At 42.5% G+C, this 17,750-nt stretch overlaps 1 protein-coding gene across 3 annotated transcripts; it reads left to right on the top strand.

The window, feature by feature from the left end:
- The first annotated feature begins 9,374 nt into the window (after positions 1-9,374).
- On the top strand, positions 9,375-16,348 carry LOC139295263 (histone deacetylase complex subunit SAP30L). Of its 3 annotated transcripts, XM_070917418.1 has the most exons (4): positions 9,375-9,560; positions 11,751-11,873; positions 12,262-12,360; positions 14,286-16,348. In XM_070917418.1, the coding sequence occupies exons 1-4, from the start codon at positions 9,375-9,377 to the stop codon at positions 14,412-14,414; spliced, it is 537 nt and encodes a 178-aa protein (XP_070773519.1). In that variant the 3' UTR covers positions 14,415-16,348. The 3 variants fall into 3 exon arrangements, with proteins under 3 accessions (XP_070773519.1, XP_070773521.1, XP_070773520.1); XM_070917420.1 differs by lacking the exon at positions 11,751-11,873 and having other exon boundaries at positions 12,277-12,360; XM_070917419.1 differs by lacking the exon at positions 11,751-11,873.
- The last annotated feature ends 1,402 nt before the right edge of the window (positions 16,349-17,750 follow it).

Raw genomic sequence — 17,750 nt, 5'->3', positions numbered from 1 at the left:
ATTTTTGGGCCAAATTGGTATCAATTAGGACATCCACTCATCTGAGAACAGATACAGAACATGTGGCAGAAGATTTGCCAGTTGAAAAGGGAATATGAACCCTAGCCGTTCTTGTTGTTGTTGTTATTGTTCTACAACCTTGTTAGTTTTGGCCATTGGTCTTTCGTCCTCTCAGTTTTTCGCAGCCGTTCTACGAAGTCTGTATTTCCTAACTTTCATGAAGCCTCATTTGTTTTTTAATACAGTAGATAATAATTACAAAGGACATTTTGGATGCCTTCAGAATAGTTTAGAATGAGGTTTGTCAGACGACCAAACTAAACTGGGGTTTGTTTTCCACCTTTAGGTTTGACTGGCACTCTTCTTCTATGGTTTAATGGCACCTGACTGGAGAATTAAAACTTGTCGTGGATGGAAATGCACATTAATCCACCTTTTCTCTTCCTGTTTCTCTGAAAATGTGCACTCCATTTGAATGGAAATCTGGCTTTAGTCTTAGTGTAATTACTGTTTGTATGTATGGTGCATTCAAAACCAGCTAGGATTGATTGTTTGAGTTTTTCTCGAGTCCAGTTTCCTTCATGTTTACCCTCGAGCTTACAGGAAGCCTGTAATTAAAAAGTGAGATATTCATATATTGTCTATATCCTATAAAAATGTCAGAGGAGCAAAATAAGAGCAAGGAGTAACATTGTTCTGTGGCTGACTTGAGTGGCCCCCAGCTTACTGACAAACCCTAAACCATTACTCCTCCTCTTTTACATAAATGTCAGCCAGGCAAAATGAGATCTTTTCAGACCGGAGGATGAACTCTGATTCAACCTTCTTGTTTATCTGAATATTAACAAGACAGAGAGAGCTGAGAAGGAAGCAGAGCTTCAAAGCTCTGAGAAAATGAGTCCCAGACAAACTTGTAACTTCAGAATGACTTTTGAGTGACTTTCACAGTCTGTTTGTTAAAGTTTAGGATTCAAAACTGATGTTTTATAGCTGATCACTACCCTGACAGAGATAAAACTCTTAAAACAGGGATTAAACAAGTAAGAGCATTGATTTTGTGGTTCCCTGAATGATTGAAAGTGGTTAAAACACTGAACCCTGCAAAGCACTGAAAGGTCTCTGCCCAGAATATTTAGTCTAGTTTCTGTTGTAATAGTTGGATGTCTCAATGTCACAGGCTTCAAGCAGCAGGATGCTGCTGACTGCACCTGCAGCTGGAAGATCAGGAATTCGCAGGTCTAATATTACCTGTCACCATTTTTATCAGAGCGGCCCGGATGAGGCGGTCACCTGACCATCACACCCATGTGTGATTGTTGAACATGTCGCTCCCAAATCACGGACATGAATCTGTTGCTACGACAGCCTCCACTCTTCAGTTCTTTTCTTCCAGATGTTGGCACCTGGCTGCAGGGATTTGCCCCCATTCAGCCACATTAGAGCATCAGTCCAACACTGATGTGTGACCTGGCTCGCAGTCCACGTTCCACATCATCCCAAAGGTGCTGGGGGTTGAGGTCAGGAGTCTACAGGCCGGTCAAGTTCCTCCACACCAAAGTGGGTAAACCATTTCTTCATGGAACTGGTTTTATGCTCAGAGGCCTTGTCATGAAACACAGTTTACTATCGTCTAATGTACTATAGCATTAAGATTGTCCTTCGTTGGGATTAAGGGGCTCGAAACATTAAAAACAGCCCCAGACCACCAGTAAATGTAATTATGTCGACTGGTATAATATAGTATACCATAATATGTAGTATAATGTAAATAAAATAACCCCAAAACACACTAATAAATGAAATAATTATTCAATTTAAATGAATAAAGGTGATTTCTTTTCTTTGAAATTGTTTTGCTAACTAATTAGACTTTGACTTCCTGTGCAGGTAAAACAAAACAATAATGACCAATAGTTTCAAATGATATGAAATTGAGTTTAATTTAAAACTGTGAAGACTGTACGAATTGAAAACCTGGACGGAGGACATGATGAAGCCACGTGTCCGCAAATTACCTTGATTAGTTTTTATCTTTTATTCCTCTTTCTTTTTTGCAGAGCTGCTCGATCAACGTGAATCTCCGCCACGTCCAGAGGTTACAGGGTTCATCCATGATCCATGCGAGAAGACGCTGAGCAGACTGGACTGTGGCTGGTAAATAGGAGGAGAGCGAGAGAGGAGTGAGCTGCTCTCTCTCTCTCAGGGATCGACTGCAGAGAAATGAAGGGGAAAGATGCTAATATGTGTTAGCATCATGGACGGCCGCATTGAGTCTCTGTGTCAGCAATTATTGCTGACCCTGACCTTTGACCTCTTTATAGAGGAGGGACAGATGAAAATCAGCTGCATGGATATGATGGATATCACAACTATATTTACAGTATCAGTTTTTTTTATTGTGTTATTGTGTTTATAAAATTTAACAGAAACATAATTGCTGCTTGGGTTATTTTCACTGGCAGCTTTTATACGAATGCAGGAAGTGCTACACTTTCGTACCATATGCAAGCACATATAGACGTGTGGTCCTGCATGTGGTTCGGTTTAGGCAACGAAAGCACACAACAGTTAGGTAATGTGAACCACATACGAAGAGGAGCGTCCAAACACAAAGAAAACAAAGTCTGTGCATGTTTATTCTCCTGTAAACGTCCTTTCAGACGCTAACCTTCCACACAGAAGGTGTCATATGACCTCTTGTCATTGAGGAAATGGGCTGCTGTGAAGCGTGTCAACACTTAAAGTGACCTTGAAGACAGTTATTATCTGGTTCTTCACAGTAAGCAGGTTTTAGTGTGCATATAAATGTACAGATAGCTGGGTCATGCTAAGTGCTTTAGCATCTGAAATTAACTTTAACTGGAAGTGACTATCTTATGACAGTAAGGTCAGAGGTCAAGTCCATTTCCTCTTTAAAGGACAGATTCAGTTTGACCTTTTTTGTTCGCTCAGACATCCTGATAGAGTTTTGATTGCAAAGCCTCTTAAGGCAAATCTGTGATTTGTGATATCGGGCAATATAAATAAAATTGACTTGACTGTATTTCAGATAATTATGCAGTAACTCAAGTGTAAGCGTATGTTTTAGTGATATGAAAATGATCCCATAACTCATATATCAGTGGCACCACGTCATTGCAGAGGCATTATCAACGTGCAGAGCAAATAATTTGACTCACTGATACGGCCCACCGCTGCCGTCACCTAACATTATCAATTTGCATGTGTGTATGCACCATCTGTCTGCAGAGTTGCCCTTTCCAAATGCCACGAAAGGTCAGAAAGCAATAAGTCAAAGTACCGCCATGCTTGGCGAGAGAGCCTGATTTTGCACACTTTCTTATGCATCATTGGTGCGTTTGGCAGAAAACAGTAAACATAACACAGAAATTGATCTGGAATTAATCATTAAGTCATTTGGTGGTTTCTTGTCACTGGTTTGATTTAAGAGCTCGGACCTGTGCGACTCCTGCGTGCCTCGACGTTTTAATGTACAGCACTTTGAGCTGCAAAGGGGTCGGCGGCGTCCAGACAGGTTCAGACAAATATTGATGCTCTCCGTTTATTTTTTTTTAATATTTGAATCAATACGGGGCCAGTGTTTCTCTGAGTGATGAAGCCGGTGGTCAGGCCGTGATCGCTTCCTGTTGAAGCACTACGACTCCAACTGAAGGCCTGGCTGCTGGAAAGTGGATCATTTTGATGCTAAAATCCAATAAAGAGTTGCTCCTGAATAACTTGAAATCCTAAATGACTTCTATGCTGTATTACCTTTAAATAATCTGCACATGACAGTTTGTTTTTCTTTTAGGGTTTTAAGGGTTTTACAAACCTTATGTGCGTAAATAAGTCAACAATTACATTAAAGAAGCAAGTTATACAGCAGATCGGTTCAATGAGGCAAACAGCTCCACCCATGTGGCTCTTTCGGACTGAAGTTCAGCAGACCTGTGCTCAGATTCAGGTTGTGTCATGGCGTCACAGTTTATCAGATCCCCACCTAGAAATAGTCTTCACACAGAGCGGACCTGTTTGTCCTTTCACGTTCCACAGAGTGTCAGGAAATGAGACAGTGGTGGAAATGTTCCACTCCCCTCTATGACAGGCAGGATAATTGGCTTTCAGTCACATTCACTCCGCCGGAGAAGCAGGTGCTTTTTTTTTTCATAAAGTGCTGTGTGTCATCTGCTGAAGGGATGTGTGGAAGACAATGTGACTGGATGCATTTTAATATAATAACGTTTAGTTATATGGCACCTTTCTGCTTTGCAGTAAAACGATTAAAAGAAGTAAATGAAATCCAAAACATAAATGATTATATTGTACCATCAGTTAAGAAAGGGATAAAAGATTTAAAAGAGGAGTTTTCACAGTTCCACAGCTGAGGGACAAAAACTTTCAGCGTTTTGTATCAGCTGCAGTCTTTGGATGTTTCAACAGTCGAGTCGGGGGGGTGATGAAAGCATGACCTTTTCTAGGTAGGTAGATAGAAAGAGACGAGCTGATCTTGAATAAATGTCACCTGAGCATCAAAAGACAACTCAGACTCCAAAATAACACCTAGGTTCTTTATAATATAAGGATGCAGACCAGATGATACATGTTGCTGGAGGGTAGTGCACAATGTTAGCCCCCCCCCCCCCACGGTGTGTTTGGCTCTGGGCTGTAAAGGCATCAGTACACTTCAACCTGAGTGCTTGTCGGATGGTTGAACTGCGGGAACTCATTCTTCATACAATTACTTCTGTTGCTGTCGTGTGTAGAAAGGACTGCAGCACTTTGAATGAAAGTGTGCCGTTATCTCCCTTTGAATGATGCGTCATATGTCAGCCGACGGCGGGCTCCTTCGCCTCGCCTTTGAGGGTGGCCGTTCAGTACGGCCGTAAACACTTTGGAAATTGTCTGTAATTTGTCATTGTAATTGTAGGTAGAGAAGAGAAGAGGTGGCACCAAATGGCAGGAGACTCCGTTCGCCCATTGAGAACAACCAAGAACAAAAAGAAAAGATTTATGTTGCTGTCCTATCATTTCAAATCAGCCACAGTTCCAGACAAGCTGGTGGGAGCAGCAGAAAGAGCTGCAAAGGATTCTGTTTTAATTTTTCTTCAGAAGTGTTTGGAATGACCCCGATGTCTGAGAGTACAGACTGCATTATGTAAGTCTATCTGTCTGGGACATATTCTATTGAATCTTATGATCTGAGATGTCCCAATGCCCCCGACAGCGTGTTTGGGTTGATAGCTGGTCTTGTGTTAAAGCAACATTATGCAACAACTGGTATTTTACAGTTTTCTGAGAGCAGTTCGCCCTCATGGACCAATGGACACGTGCACTTGTTGACAAGCTGAAGGATCTGGATTTGGTGGGCTGACTTGGCTTATGATCAAAACCTAGCGAAACTTTGCTAAAACAGCCAAACATCAAGAAAGAGCGACAACACGAGACATAACAAGCTAATATTACTCAGTCGTCCAGCAGCAGGAGGGCCAGCTCGCCGTCTGTCTGTCTCTTGTCCGGCCTCTCGCTCTGTCACTCCCTCTTCGGTCTCTTCGCCTCTGCCACGATGTCCATACTGAGAACACCGGGCGGAGACTCGTGTGTGACGTAGTTTCCTATTACAAGTCAGCGTGGCCTCTGAGTGATAAAACGGTGGCATAATGTTGCTTTAAGGGGCCTGAGTGTCCCTGGGTTTGAAGTATACTCCAATACGTTTGATTGTCAGTGTTGATGGCTTTTCTTTCGACTGCGCTTTCTTAGTGTGTTTGGAGTACTTGAGCCACTCACACAGTATTTATTAAGTGTATCAATAAATGTTTGAAAATCTTCTGTGGAGTGTTGTGAAAGTCCTACAACGCCATTGAAAAACCTCTGACGCAGCCTGTTAGCACAGAACAGTGTTCTTTGTCTTGAACGTTCCTCCAGAAAGCAGCGATAGTCTACAGTCCTCTTTACTCTGCATCTCTGATTGTATCCACTTCCCACTGCGTTTTGTTTTTGTCTTTCTTATGATGCCTACTTCATATCTCCAGTAAGGAGAAGCGTCTCATTCACGGCATAATCATTTCCTCTTTAGATAAATTCCTGGGGAACTTTCTCTGCCCCGAGCTCTTTGATTTGCCTCTCTTGTCACCTCCTGTGTTGTTGAATTTTTTTTTATGACTTTAATCATCTCTGTGACTGATGGCGCTAAAACACACTTTTACTAAATGTTAATCTCATAATCATTTCATCTGACACCACAGAAGCTCAGATAGCTTTTAGCCAGCAGTGATTTATTCATGGCTGAAGTAATATTGCTCTTCAGCGTGGCCCATTTCCTTGAGTCTCATGGGATGTCATATAACGCTCAACTTGTCACACCAGCTCTGAGAGAGAGAGAGGTGCAGGGACAACTTTGAATACATTGAGAGACCACTTTACATGTTATTGCCTCTTAGAGGCATTTCCCTGATGATATAAACCTCTAAATTGCGAAGTGAAAAACCTGTTAATGTTTCGGCGCTCCATCATCTGCCACTTTTAAAGTCAATCAGTCAGCCCACAATCAGTATTCCCCTCCACTCAGGAGCCATACATGGGTGAGGAGAGACGCCAGGCTATTACGTATCTGCAGTCTCCTGTCAAAGATATCCATTAAAGAGTCTTTATTGGGCCCAGGACCATTACCAACAAAAAAAGGTAATCCAATTGTCTTTACTCCTTTAATATTTTTTTATGGTGTCCTGCCTCTCCATCTTTCCCTCCCTTCTGTGTTACATCCGCGTCCTCTCAGCTATTAGGCGAGCACCATGAGGCAGAGAGTTTGCACATGAGAGCAAATACCACATTAGACAAATGACAACAAAGAGCATCATTAGTAAACCCACATAATACAGACGGCTTCACATTTAAGTGGGCTTTTAAAGCTCCCTCTCGCTCTCTGGATTTGCTGACTGGCTGCTTCCCCAAATTAACTCTCTCAACTCACAATGTGGCCAGTCCAGTCTGCTGTAACGGCCCCCACTCTTCTGGTTTCAGGCTGTCCACAAGATGTTGGAACCTGGCTGCAGGGATTTACTCCCATTCCTCCCATTCAGCCACAAGACCATCAGTGAGGTCCAACACTGATGTTGGGTGATCAGGTCTGACTCACGCTCGGCATTCAAGATCGTCACAAATAATCCCACCATGATCTGTAAAATATCATTGTATGCAGTAGCGTTACGATTAATTTCCCTCACTGTAAATAAAGTCTTTACTCCACCAGAACTAACTGACATGGTTACCACTTCGCAGATCAATAATTTACATACAACACCTATGAGAAGTTTATAAAACACAACACAATGGTATATAAAGTAAAATTAACACCACTACCAATTACAACATTAAATATTGCATCATTTCATGAATTAGTAATAATACTCCAATAATGTATATACTGTATATAAAAAATATAACATGGACAGAGGCCTTTCTGCGGCATTACGAGTAATTTTACCTTTGATCTTTAAGTACATTTCCATGATAATACTTGTACTTTTACTTAAATCAAATTTTGAGGGTGGGACATTTTTATTTTATGTGCTATGGCTTTTTACTTTGGTAAAGGAGGTGAACTTCTACCTCCACTACAGGGGTCTAATCAGCATGATTTAATCCAATACCAACTGGATCAAGCCCATTTACAACAACATTTAGACACAACTCACACTGTTCATATTTACCAATTTCTATTTTAGGAAACCTATAATTAAAGGGGCACTTGACCGGTTTTAAACATAAACAGTAAGTTTACTACTCAGCCTGTGAATTTCTCAAGTCTAAGAAAATAACCCTGATGTCACTGTGGTTATCTTGAGTTCGGCTGCAGACTTGAAGACCTGCATTTTAAACTGTGGGTGTGAAGTTTGAAAGATGAGGGCATTTACCAGGCAGGGAAGGTCTAACGAAAGATTCTATTAAAATGCATTATGGGATTGGGTTTTGATTTTTTTGAAGCTCTGCCATGACTAAGGACTAAAAGTCAGGATATATCAGCCTCTGCTGCTTTGATTTTGACCATGCTCTTTTTAAAAAATCTGTCTTGCAAGGCTCCCAACTTTGTGGGAGTGCAATTCCAAGTTGATGTAACACCTCATTTAAATCATTACAATACTTGAGATTTAACCAAAAGTGCTGAAATACAAAGCACTCAAAACGTTTGCCTGACAGTATGCAATGTGCAGAGTGTGAAGGAATTTTATTTGTCAGTCTTCCCGATTTCTATTCATGTGTGAGCCTCTGTCTCCCCCGTGCGGTGACTCGTGGAGTCGCACCGTGGCGATGTCAACACATCTGTGCTCAGTCATGCTGACTCCTGTTGGTCGGTGCCCGGCTGGAGGAAGACAAACCAATTCATCCAAGTTGTTATGAATGACTCTTTAAAGTGGGAAACAAGTAACTGTAATAAATACATATTTATTGTGAGAGGCGCCTGACCCAAAGAGCCGACCTCACAGTTCAGTGTCCGGCTTTATGAATGTGCATTTCCCGTTCACATGCATTTAGATCAATTCACCCGGTAGTCGAGCTGTTAAAATTCATAACCACTTATTCTTTATGAAAGTTGACGCCAATTTACAATCGGAAGTCTGCTGTGAAGTTAAAAGCCCCTCCAACTGGAGGCGACGCCACCTTTAACTCTTATTCAAAGTAGAAAACACGACACTGGGTGATACAGGAAGAGCCGCTAAAAGATTGACGTTTCTTAAAACCAATGGAATAATAATGTTTGCACGCTAAGCCCGCCTTTATACAGAATTGACCAATCGCCGTGCGGGACGGGAACTTCCGCTTAGGAGACGGAGCATGTCCATTGTACGAGCTGTTCTGAAAGAGTGCCGCGATTGTTGAGGTGCAGGTTGTTAAATACGTGGTTTCTTCGAAGTTGTCTCATCTGTTGTAGCCGGTTGTCGCCTATTAGTTCGGACTCGTATGAAATTGTTGTCATATGTTAATCTTACCGAAACGTAGCGGTTTGTTAGAGAGACAAACCGCGGCGGACTCACCATAGGAATTTGTTCGTTAGCGGCAGCTCAGCCACCTTGCGGTCTAGCTAGCACTTGAGTTAGCTAACATTAGCAGCAGCTGTTTTGTGGTGTAAATCGGACGGAGATCTGCAGGAGTATGTTTTTAACGAGAGGCTATCGTGTTTCGAAATAAGTCGCCGGTGTAAGGATAAAACATCAGGGCTGTTAGCTCGCAAACTAGCCACTTAGCCGAGCAAGCTAGCTAACGCTACCGGATTATCTTTCACAAAAGGGCAACGCGTGAACAAGACACTTGGTAACCGACCTATCGCTGTTTTTTTAACTGATTTGTTTATCGCACAAAGAGCATTACAATCGTACAGAATGAATGGGTTCAGCACAGAGGAAGACAGCCACGATGGACCGCCTGCTCCGCCGTTTTATGGACAGAGCTGCTGTCTGATCGAGGACGGAGAGCGCTGCGGCCGGTCAGCTGGAAACGCCTCCTTCAGTAAGAGGATCCAGAAAAGCATATCGCAGAAGAAACTCAAACTGGACATCGACAAGAGTGTAAGTGGAACTATAAGACCGTGTTGTTCTGGTTTGACACTTAAATCAGCGACCGTGAGCGTTGGATGATAGCTGAAAGTTAGCTCATGGGGAAACTTCAGACTCTTCAGCTGTCAGCTAATGCCAGCTAGCTTGTTGGCGTCAGTTAACCTGAATAAACAAACGGGCAGATATTCACGGCTCTCCCTTGTTGTTGGCGTTACTGTAGCAGCCGTCGGCGGTAATGTCTGTAGCTTAACCTGTTCTCACCCGGTTTAAATGTCAGGCTAACGTTAGCTATGCTAGCTACCGGGACATCAACTTCCAGCTTTCTCTCATTGCAACAGTTTCCTTAAACACGCCTCCGCGGCGCTTTATAAAATGGCTGTTGCCAGGGAAGCTAACTTGTGTTGCTCGAGCTCAGTCCAGTTAAGTAAACGGCTCCATAAACTACCGGCAGATAAACGTTGATAAACGTAGATACGAGGAAATGCACACACGTTAGCTCAAGTTACACCGTGCTGGAACTAATGTCCCTCGTGGCAGTTTTGCTCGGTTTTGTCTGTCGTGTCGCTGTTTGTTCCCGTCTGTGTTTTTAAATGACAAACGTAGCTACGTTGCCCTGTGGCCTACTCACAGTCCAGCCTCACAGAACACAATGAGAGGAACTTGTTGAGCTAAACAAACAGAAAACCAAGGCTGAACCACCAACCAGGCAACAATCCCAAGCCCTTAGTTTCTCTGCGTGGCAGTTAGTTATTGTGTATATTAGGAGGTCATAACAACATAATAGTGCTGCAACTAACGATCAATCTGCAGATTATTGTCACGTTTAATCATTTGTCCGAAGATAGTCTCATATGTCAATTGCAGATCTTCAAATCAGTCCAAAACCCAAACGGATCAATTTACACTGATTTGTAATACAGGGAAAAGCAGCAAAACGTCACATTTGAGAAGCTGGATAAAGAAAAACGATTCAGAGATGACCAAACTTGTTGATCCATTCTCTGTCTGTCAAGTTAATCAACTTGATGCACACATCTCAACAGGAAAACCCCATTCAGAACAATACAAAAACACAAGCAATGATCCAGTAAAAATAAAATTAGTTTGATGCCCCGTGTCAAAATCTTGCTCAGATATCTTCATTCATTTCAGTTGGTATTGTGCTCACACTTTGCATTTCGCTAAGTAAATGTGTCTTTTAATTAACTCACCACAAAGACAAAGCAAACCTGGGGGCAGGGTAATATTCCTGGCTTGTGTAATCTGCTGGGTGCTCCGTACCTGTTGAGTACTTAAGGATGCATTCGCAATGCACAAAGAGTTGGAGGGAACCAGGGGGTTCCAGCTCAGCTTTGCCCCAGGGCCCCCTACCACACAGCAGTGTTGTCCATGAATGCAAGGATGCCTAACGAATGTGTTGTTGCTGCCACTCTGTTCTCTGCTTCAAAGTCCTCATTGTGTCCCGGGTCTGTGTCGGCTCTAAGACTCCTAGAAAGCACCGAGCTCAGTTGTCTTTAGCGAGCCTCGTTGCTGTTTGTCCACAAGTTTTTGCAGACATGTCGGGACTGATGTGACAAGTCACATGTTGTGAGCGTGGCCCAGAGGAACATGAGTGCACGTGAGTTCACGGGGGGACAGATTCATTTTGTATTTAAGCATTCAGCTGAGGCAGCACATCAGAGCAAGCTTCATTTGTTCAATTATTGAGATTACAGACGGCCTGTAGTCATGGCTGGGCACCGAATCTTAATACTACTTTAGTTAAAAAGTGGTGTCCATGGCATCGATAATCACAAACCGTCAAGTATCGAGGTCTTTGTTTAGATACTTCCTGTTGTAAGTCCCAGCTTTGCCAGTTTTATAGCAGTTTATCTTGGCAAAGTTTGTGTACAGCAGCTTGTGTTCAGTCAGCATTAAACACTCCAATGTTTAATTACAGGTTTGAATTTAAACTCTACTGAAGTTTGGTTTTATTAAAGGAAAACAAGGTCCTCCTCCTCCAAGCTATTGAAAATCGTATTGTTTTGGTGTCAGCACTGAAACTCAGGTATTATATTGAGACCTGTTGAAGAATTTCAAACGTTAGCCAGCCTAGTCTGCCAGTAAGTATTGCTCTGATCCTGATGCTGCGGGACCAGCACACTAAACAGAGGTTTTGTACATGGTAAACTTCTCCTTTAATACTCTTTAATATCTTTACAGGTGCGACACCTCTACATCTGTGACTTCCATAAGAACTTCATCCAGAGCGTCCGCAACAAGAGGAAGAGGAAGACCAGTGACGATGGAGGAGAGTCCCCGGATCATGATGTGGAGGTCCCTGAGGTGATGTGGACTGAAATGTTACTCGCAGGCATCATGTTGAAGCACAATAGCGCCAAAATGACAGGGCATAGGAAATCTTAAAAACACCAACTCATGGTGGAATATGCTTATATAACCAGCATTACCAGTGCTGTATAAATTAAGTTTATTATTATTACTGTTGAAGAAATGTATATTCATCTCGTACTCAGTTGTGCTTGTGTGCTTTTTAGTGCTCGTTGCTGCAATGACCCAATTTCTCCATGGAGATCATTAAAGTTTCATCTCCTTTAAAAGCTGAAGAAGAGGCAGAGGCCTCTGGGAGCCTGAAGTAAATCATTGAAATGTGCCCAAAATGTCTCTCTTAATTCACTAACTGACTGCGTCCCTGTCCCTGATGTGTTTCCAGGTCGACCTTTTCCAGCTGCAGGTGAACACGTTGAGACGCTATAAGCGACACTACAAGCTGCAGACCAGACCCGGACTCAACAAGGCCCAGCTGGCAGAGGTAGCACACTGAGAACTGAAGGAACTACATGTTGGGTGTCTCATACTTTGCACTGTACATGATGTACAGGTGTTGTGTTCTCCTCCCGTTCTGTTCAGCATTGACCATGAAACCGTGGTCCACCACCAATGCTGCTTATTAGCCCTGCTTCCGCCTCAGGAACCTTATGTGTAAATTTTGTTTCTCTGGCATAGTTACTGGTTCCCACAAAGCCCCTGCTGTGAGGTCAGTACTCTCTAATGGCCCGGGAACAAACTGGGCTGAGTTTGCTGAATGTCACTGATTGGTCAAACACAAACCTCAGGTGCTACAACTTGTTTACAGCTTCATTCACCCGCATTTATTGATTTTTAAAAGCAGCATTTTCTTTGGACTGCTAGTTTGGACAAAAGTCATTTGAAGACTTCACTTTGGGGTCTTGGACAGTCTTTGCAATCTGACAATTTATAGCAACACAATTGCTTAATCTAAAAAAATCAATAAATGAATCGAGAATAATCGTTAGTACCACCCCTTAAAATGAAATTGTAGGAGCCTTACTGTTTGGCTTTCCTTTAACTTTAACAAAATCATCAATGAATATCACTTATTATTGAGCAATAATATGGTGTATGAACAACACATCTTGATTCATGTTTTTAGAAATATATAAGTGTATAAACTGTCTCTAAAAATGTTGCTTTTGCGCAGCATCCTGGGAGGAGACTGTGGTTACTTCTTCTCTTTTTAAGGATTTCTTTGGAATAATCAGGCTAGTAGTTCATATTCAGTAACTGAGCTGCCCTCATTAGGCGTGCCCGGCCCCCGTCCTCTCGGCCCCCGTCCTCTCAGCCCTCGGCTCCATCTTACTCGTTTGCTGTGATATACGCAGTGTTGCACGTCCTATTCCACGGTAATTGGTCATGGAGAGATTGTTAGACTAATTTGCCAAATCGACAGGTGGTCTTCATGCAGCTGGCCCGGCCCTCATCCTCACAAACACCTCCCGTATGTAGCGCTCTCTGTTGGCCTGCGGCGGCGGGGGGGTCGGATGTGACTTGGCTGTTGAATGAGTGAATGAAACTGGGCTGTAAGTTGAATGTTTCCCCAGGCTTTTAGTCAGGTTCAGGCCCTCCTATTAATGAGCTCCCCACATCATTAATAAAGCACCAGTCAACAGCCCCCAACCAGTTACAGCTGTCCCTGAGCTCCGCCCCGTCCAGGAGAACCAGCATCGAGAGGCTGCGTAGAGGATGTTCGTTCTTCTCTTTGAGGTCGCTTTATAGATCCAAACAACCATCAGTTAGGCTTCAGTTAAGTCCGGATTAAAAGTCTTCCACTAGAAAATATTCAGTGTTTAGTGTCTTCAAATATTTCTCAGTTGTTGTCATCGTCATTGGTTGTGATTTTAATAATCTTTCAACATAAAACACTGGCCGATAGATGACATAAGATTGTGTGCAGATACTTAGTTTGGTGATATTTTTCTCTTCAGTAAGAAGGTGTGTTGTGGCACAGCTGACAAAATGCCACGTTACTTAAAAAGTATATTCAGCTCCAGACGTATCTGAGTCTGCAACTTGTTTACAGTTGCCTTGCCGATACTTTTCTCGGCCGTCTCGAGCGTCCGGCCTTGCCCCACCTTCTTCTGTAGAGTTCCATAAGTGCTGCCATCACCATCTGCTGGACCGCCCCCCCGTGTATTCCGGTATCGCCGTGACGTGTGAAAAGGCGTAAGCCGGAAATGTTCCTGAATGTAGCTGCATGTGTGAACAGTGAAACTGACTAGTGGAGCCTGAAAGGTTATCCCAGTAATTTACCAAAAACTATGTGTGAAAGAGGCTTCAGAAAACACTGATCATCATCAGAAAACAAAGTCCTGCCATTGGAGATTTGAGTTAACCTCTCTTCACCCCCCCCCCCCCCCCCCTCCTCCTCCTCTGTAGACGGTGAGTCGTCACTTCAGGAATATTCAGGTGAACGAGAAGGAGACGCTGACCTACTTTATTTACATGGTGAAGAGCAGCAAGAGCCGCTTGGACCAGAAAGGCGACGGCGGCAAACCGCTGGACTAAACATCCCAACAACAACCACAGCAGCAGTAGCTACAACGCAATCGACAACCACAGTGATGAGCGGCAGCAGCTAATCGCACAACCTGGACACCACTAACAGCAACAACGGCCAACACCAGCTCCTCCTGCAGCCCCGTCCCCATCCCGCTCCTCCGTAAGACCTACAACACAAACTCCTGTTGTCCTTGGAGGACATTTAGCTGACGTGGAGGAGAATTCAGGCTGGATGAGTTCACTTTTGCTCATTTTGCCCTCTTCACATGTTGTCACGATGGTGGATCCTCCTCCAATGCATTTCCTCTTCCTCTCCGCAGCAAAAGCCAGGTCCCTAAAGACTGTCGAGGACCAGGACTCACTCCGCAGGGTTTTACGTCGTCATGCTGTAATGTAACTGTCAATATGTAGAAAAGAACAGCGTCCGATCTTAAGTAACTTGGTTGAATGCAATGTACAATAGAGCTGCCTTAAGCGTAAAAAAGGGGACACGTTTTGGTAATTTGGGTTATTTTCTTTCTTTGCCGGTTTGACTGTTACCAGGTTCACCAAGAGGAATGCTTGTGCCAACAGGAAAGCGTGTTGGAAGTGAATGACTTTTGTTTTTTATTGTGAATGAATGAGTTGTTGGAAGGGGGCCTTCACTGAGGTTACATCAGGGCTCAGGCTCGGTTTACTCCTCCACATGACACCTTCATCTTCTCCAAACGAGCTGATCTCAGTCCTGATCTTTGATCTGTTAGTCGCCCTTTTCCAGCTGGAAGTGTTTCATTTACAGACTAATGGTGGTGAATGATGTAGCATTTGGCTATGACCCACTCTTTTCCTTCTTTCTAGCTGTTGTCTGTACGTCTGAACACACATACTGATTTCTTTCCTCGCAGGTGTTTATAGCTAATTTAACTTTTTTCTTTGTAGTCCAGTTTTCTGTCCCTCTCTTTAGTTCAGCCTTAAGTTGTATAAAGTTGTGTCTTTCTGCATATCAGATTTGGATTTCTCCATCTTTTTTTCCCACTTGAAGTGGAACTTGTGTGTGTGTGTGTGTGTGTGTGATAGGGGTGTAAGAGTAATTATTAGCATAATTTTAATATTTAAGAGCAGTGTTTATACCTGGATCTGTTTCAAGAAGATGAATTTATTATTCTTATTTTCTTTTGAATAATTAATCAAATTAAAACTTGGATGCCTTCCTTTCATATCGGCCAGCAAAAATCAGTTTTAGTGGAAGTTGGTTAATGAGGTCTTAAAGTGTTTTACATTTTTATGCCGAGTTGAAATAATCCTGCTGGTTCACAAACGTCCCCAGAATGTGTTCACGGTCCAACAGGGATTTAACAGCATAACTGGATTTCTTTTTAAGGCCGCCTTGAATTCTTGTCTCAACGTAAACATTGAAGAACAGTGACTCTGCATTTTGGTGATTCTTTTCTTAATTATTGATCGATTAATTGTTTCGTTTGTGAAATGTCATTATCATGTAATGAAGCAGAGAATTAACCATCGTTAGTTGAATTTGGTCTTTCTTTAATATATATTTCGTGAATATTAAACCACAAGCCGTGATGAGATGAGCCCCCAGTGACCCCTGTTAACACGAAACAAGTTCATTTCAATTGTTAAAGCCCTGCTGAAACCTCCGGCAACGCACCACTTTTGGTTTTGCATCTTCTCAAAAACAAGCTCCTCTTCACTTGTGTGTTTATTTATGGGGTTGACGTCACTCTGTTTGTCCGCCACACTGAGTTTGTCTACTTTTGACAGGTTTTGTTTTTTTAGTGTCTATTATTAGGTTTGTTAGTGTCATGTAGGTATCACCCAACTTTATTAACATACAGGCCAGGCCACATTAACGTAACTGTTGTATTAGAAAAAAGACATATTTAAATATGGCTGCTTATTGCTCCTAATAATAATATTAATAATAAATGTATTGTACAGTCTCGTCTTTGTTCATTCACAGATGTTTGAGTTGTTTCCAGCTGTTTTCATGCTGTATGTATGTAGAAGTCATGAAAATAATATCTAACTTTTGAAATTAAGGATGAAGGAAAATGCAGCCATGTTGGATTTGTCTTCATGCTGTGTTGTTTCAGTAACAGCCATCGACCACTAGGTGTCACTGCAGACCCTCCTACTAACTGGAGTGGGGGGGGTGGGGGGGGGCATTTCAAAACACCTTTTAGAGAGAAAACAAAATCAACATGAAAAAGTAGCATCGGCCGAACATTTTTCTCACAGTTTCACACTTTATTTTTGGAGCCAAACTTTTTTTTTCTCCCATGAATACTTCTCTTTCACTAACTCGAGTAAACGTGTGGAAGGGTTTAGCACATTACTGGAGCCCACTGGAGGTCTTCAGGCCAATTAAAGAGTTTAATAATAATCAAAGAGTCCTCCATTTCTAGAATATAATGCTGCACACATGACTTATCGATACAGGACGATTAGATCTGCTGCTATTTCATTTTATATGTAGGAATAACATTTTACTTCTGAACCAGCTGTTAAGTCTCTGAATAGTAAACTACCCAGAATAACTGGGACAGTTAGAAATCAGAATCATGAAAAATGAGGTGGAAATCCTGGAAAATAATCACATTTCTGACAGTGGAGTAATGAAGGAAGTGTAGACTATAATGTGGGATAAAAAATGTTTTCTGATTTTTAGAATAAATTCCTAATTATGTGATTCCTCTTAGAGTCATTTCAGAACTTTCTTTTCAGGCGAGACTTTCCTCCTTTACCGTTACTGAAAAAACAAACAAAAGAAAAGGAAAAAGGCAGAAAATGAAGACATCGCCTGGTTTTGGGGGAATAATGTCCGTTTAATAAGACGTTCATTCTTGAAGAAGTCGGGCCGTTAAATAAGAAAAGACCTTCACTGCAGCTGGAGTGTCTTAAAATAATTCATTTATTTACGGAACTATATATAACTTCACATCCAATGTACATTTCATCGACATGACGCACAGTAATAACCCCCCCCCCCCCCCCCCCCCCCGTCCCTCTCTGCGGTAGTGTCTCACAGGTCGGAGTGAAAGCTGCGCGGTAACTCGACAGTCGCTGTGTTCGTCTTCTCAGACAGTGACATTCATTTTGAGGTAGATTCAGTCAATTCAATCATTTCCCACAAGAAACATCAACAACAGCCGCTGCAGTTTTACAGCAACAGTGAAATAATTATATAATAATAATGTAATAATATTCTGACTGCGCCCAATTCAGCGGAAGAAAAGGAATAAGTTTCCTCAGGAATTGTTTCTGGAGCTGGTGTCTGTTGTTCATTTCTGCCTGGTTAACCCCCCCCCCCCCCCCCCCCCCCAGTGGTCAGGCAGTATCATC

This window comes from Enoplosus armatus, chromosome 13, assembly GCF_043641665.1.
Source record: "Enoplosus armatus isolate fEnoArm2 chromosome 13, fEnoArm2.hap1, whole genome shotgun sequence".
In the NCBI taxonomy this organism is placed as follows: Eukaryota; Metazoa; Chordata; class Actinopteri; order Centrarchiformes; family Enoplosidae; genus Enoplosus; species Enoplosus armatus.
Note: the sequence above shows the minus strand (reverse complement) of the source record. Positions and strands in the feature narration are given on the sequence as shown.

Excerpts from the sequence above, each read along its gene's own strand:
- LOC139295263 (XM_070917418.1), top strand. The coding sequence starts at position 9,375 with ATGAATGGGTTCAGCACAGAGGAAGACAGCCACGATGGACCGCCTGCT. Across the intron at positions 9,561-11,750 it reads AACTGGACATCGACAAGAGT|GTGCGACACCTCTACATCTG; the intron begins GTAAGTGGAACT and ends ATATCTTTACAG. Across the intron at positions 12,361-14,285 it reads ACAAGGCCCAGCTGGCAGAG|ACGGTGAGTCGTCACTTCAG; the intron begins GTAGCACACTGA and ends CCTCCTCTGTAG.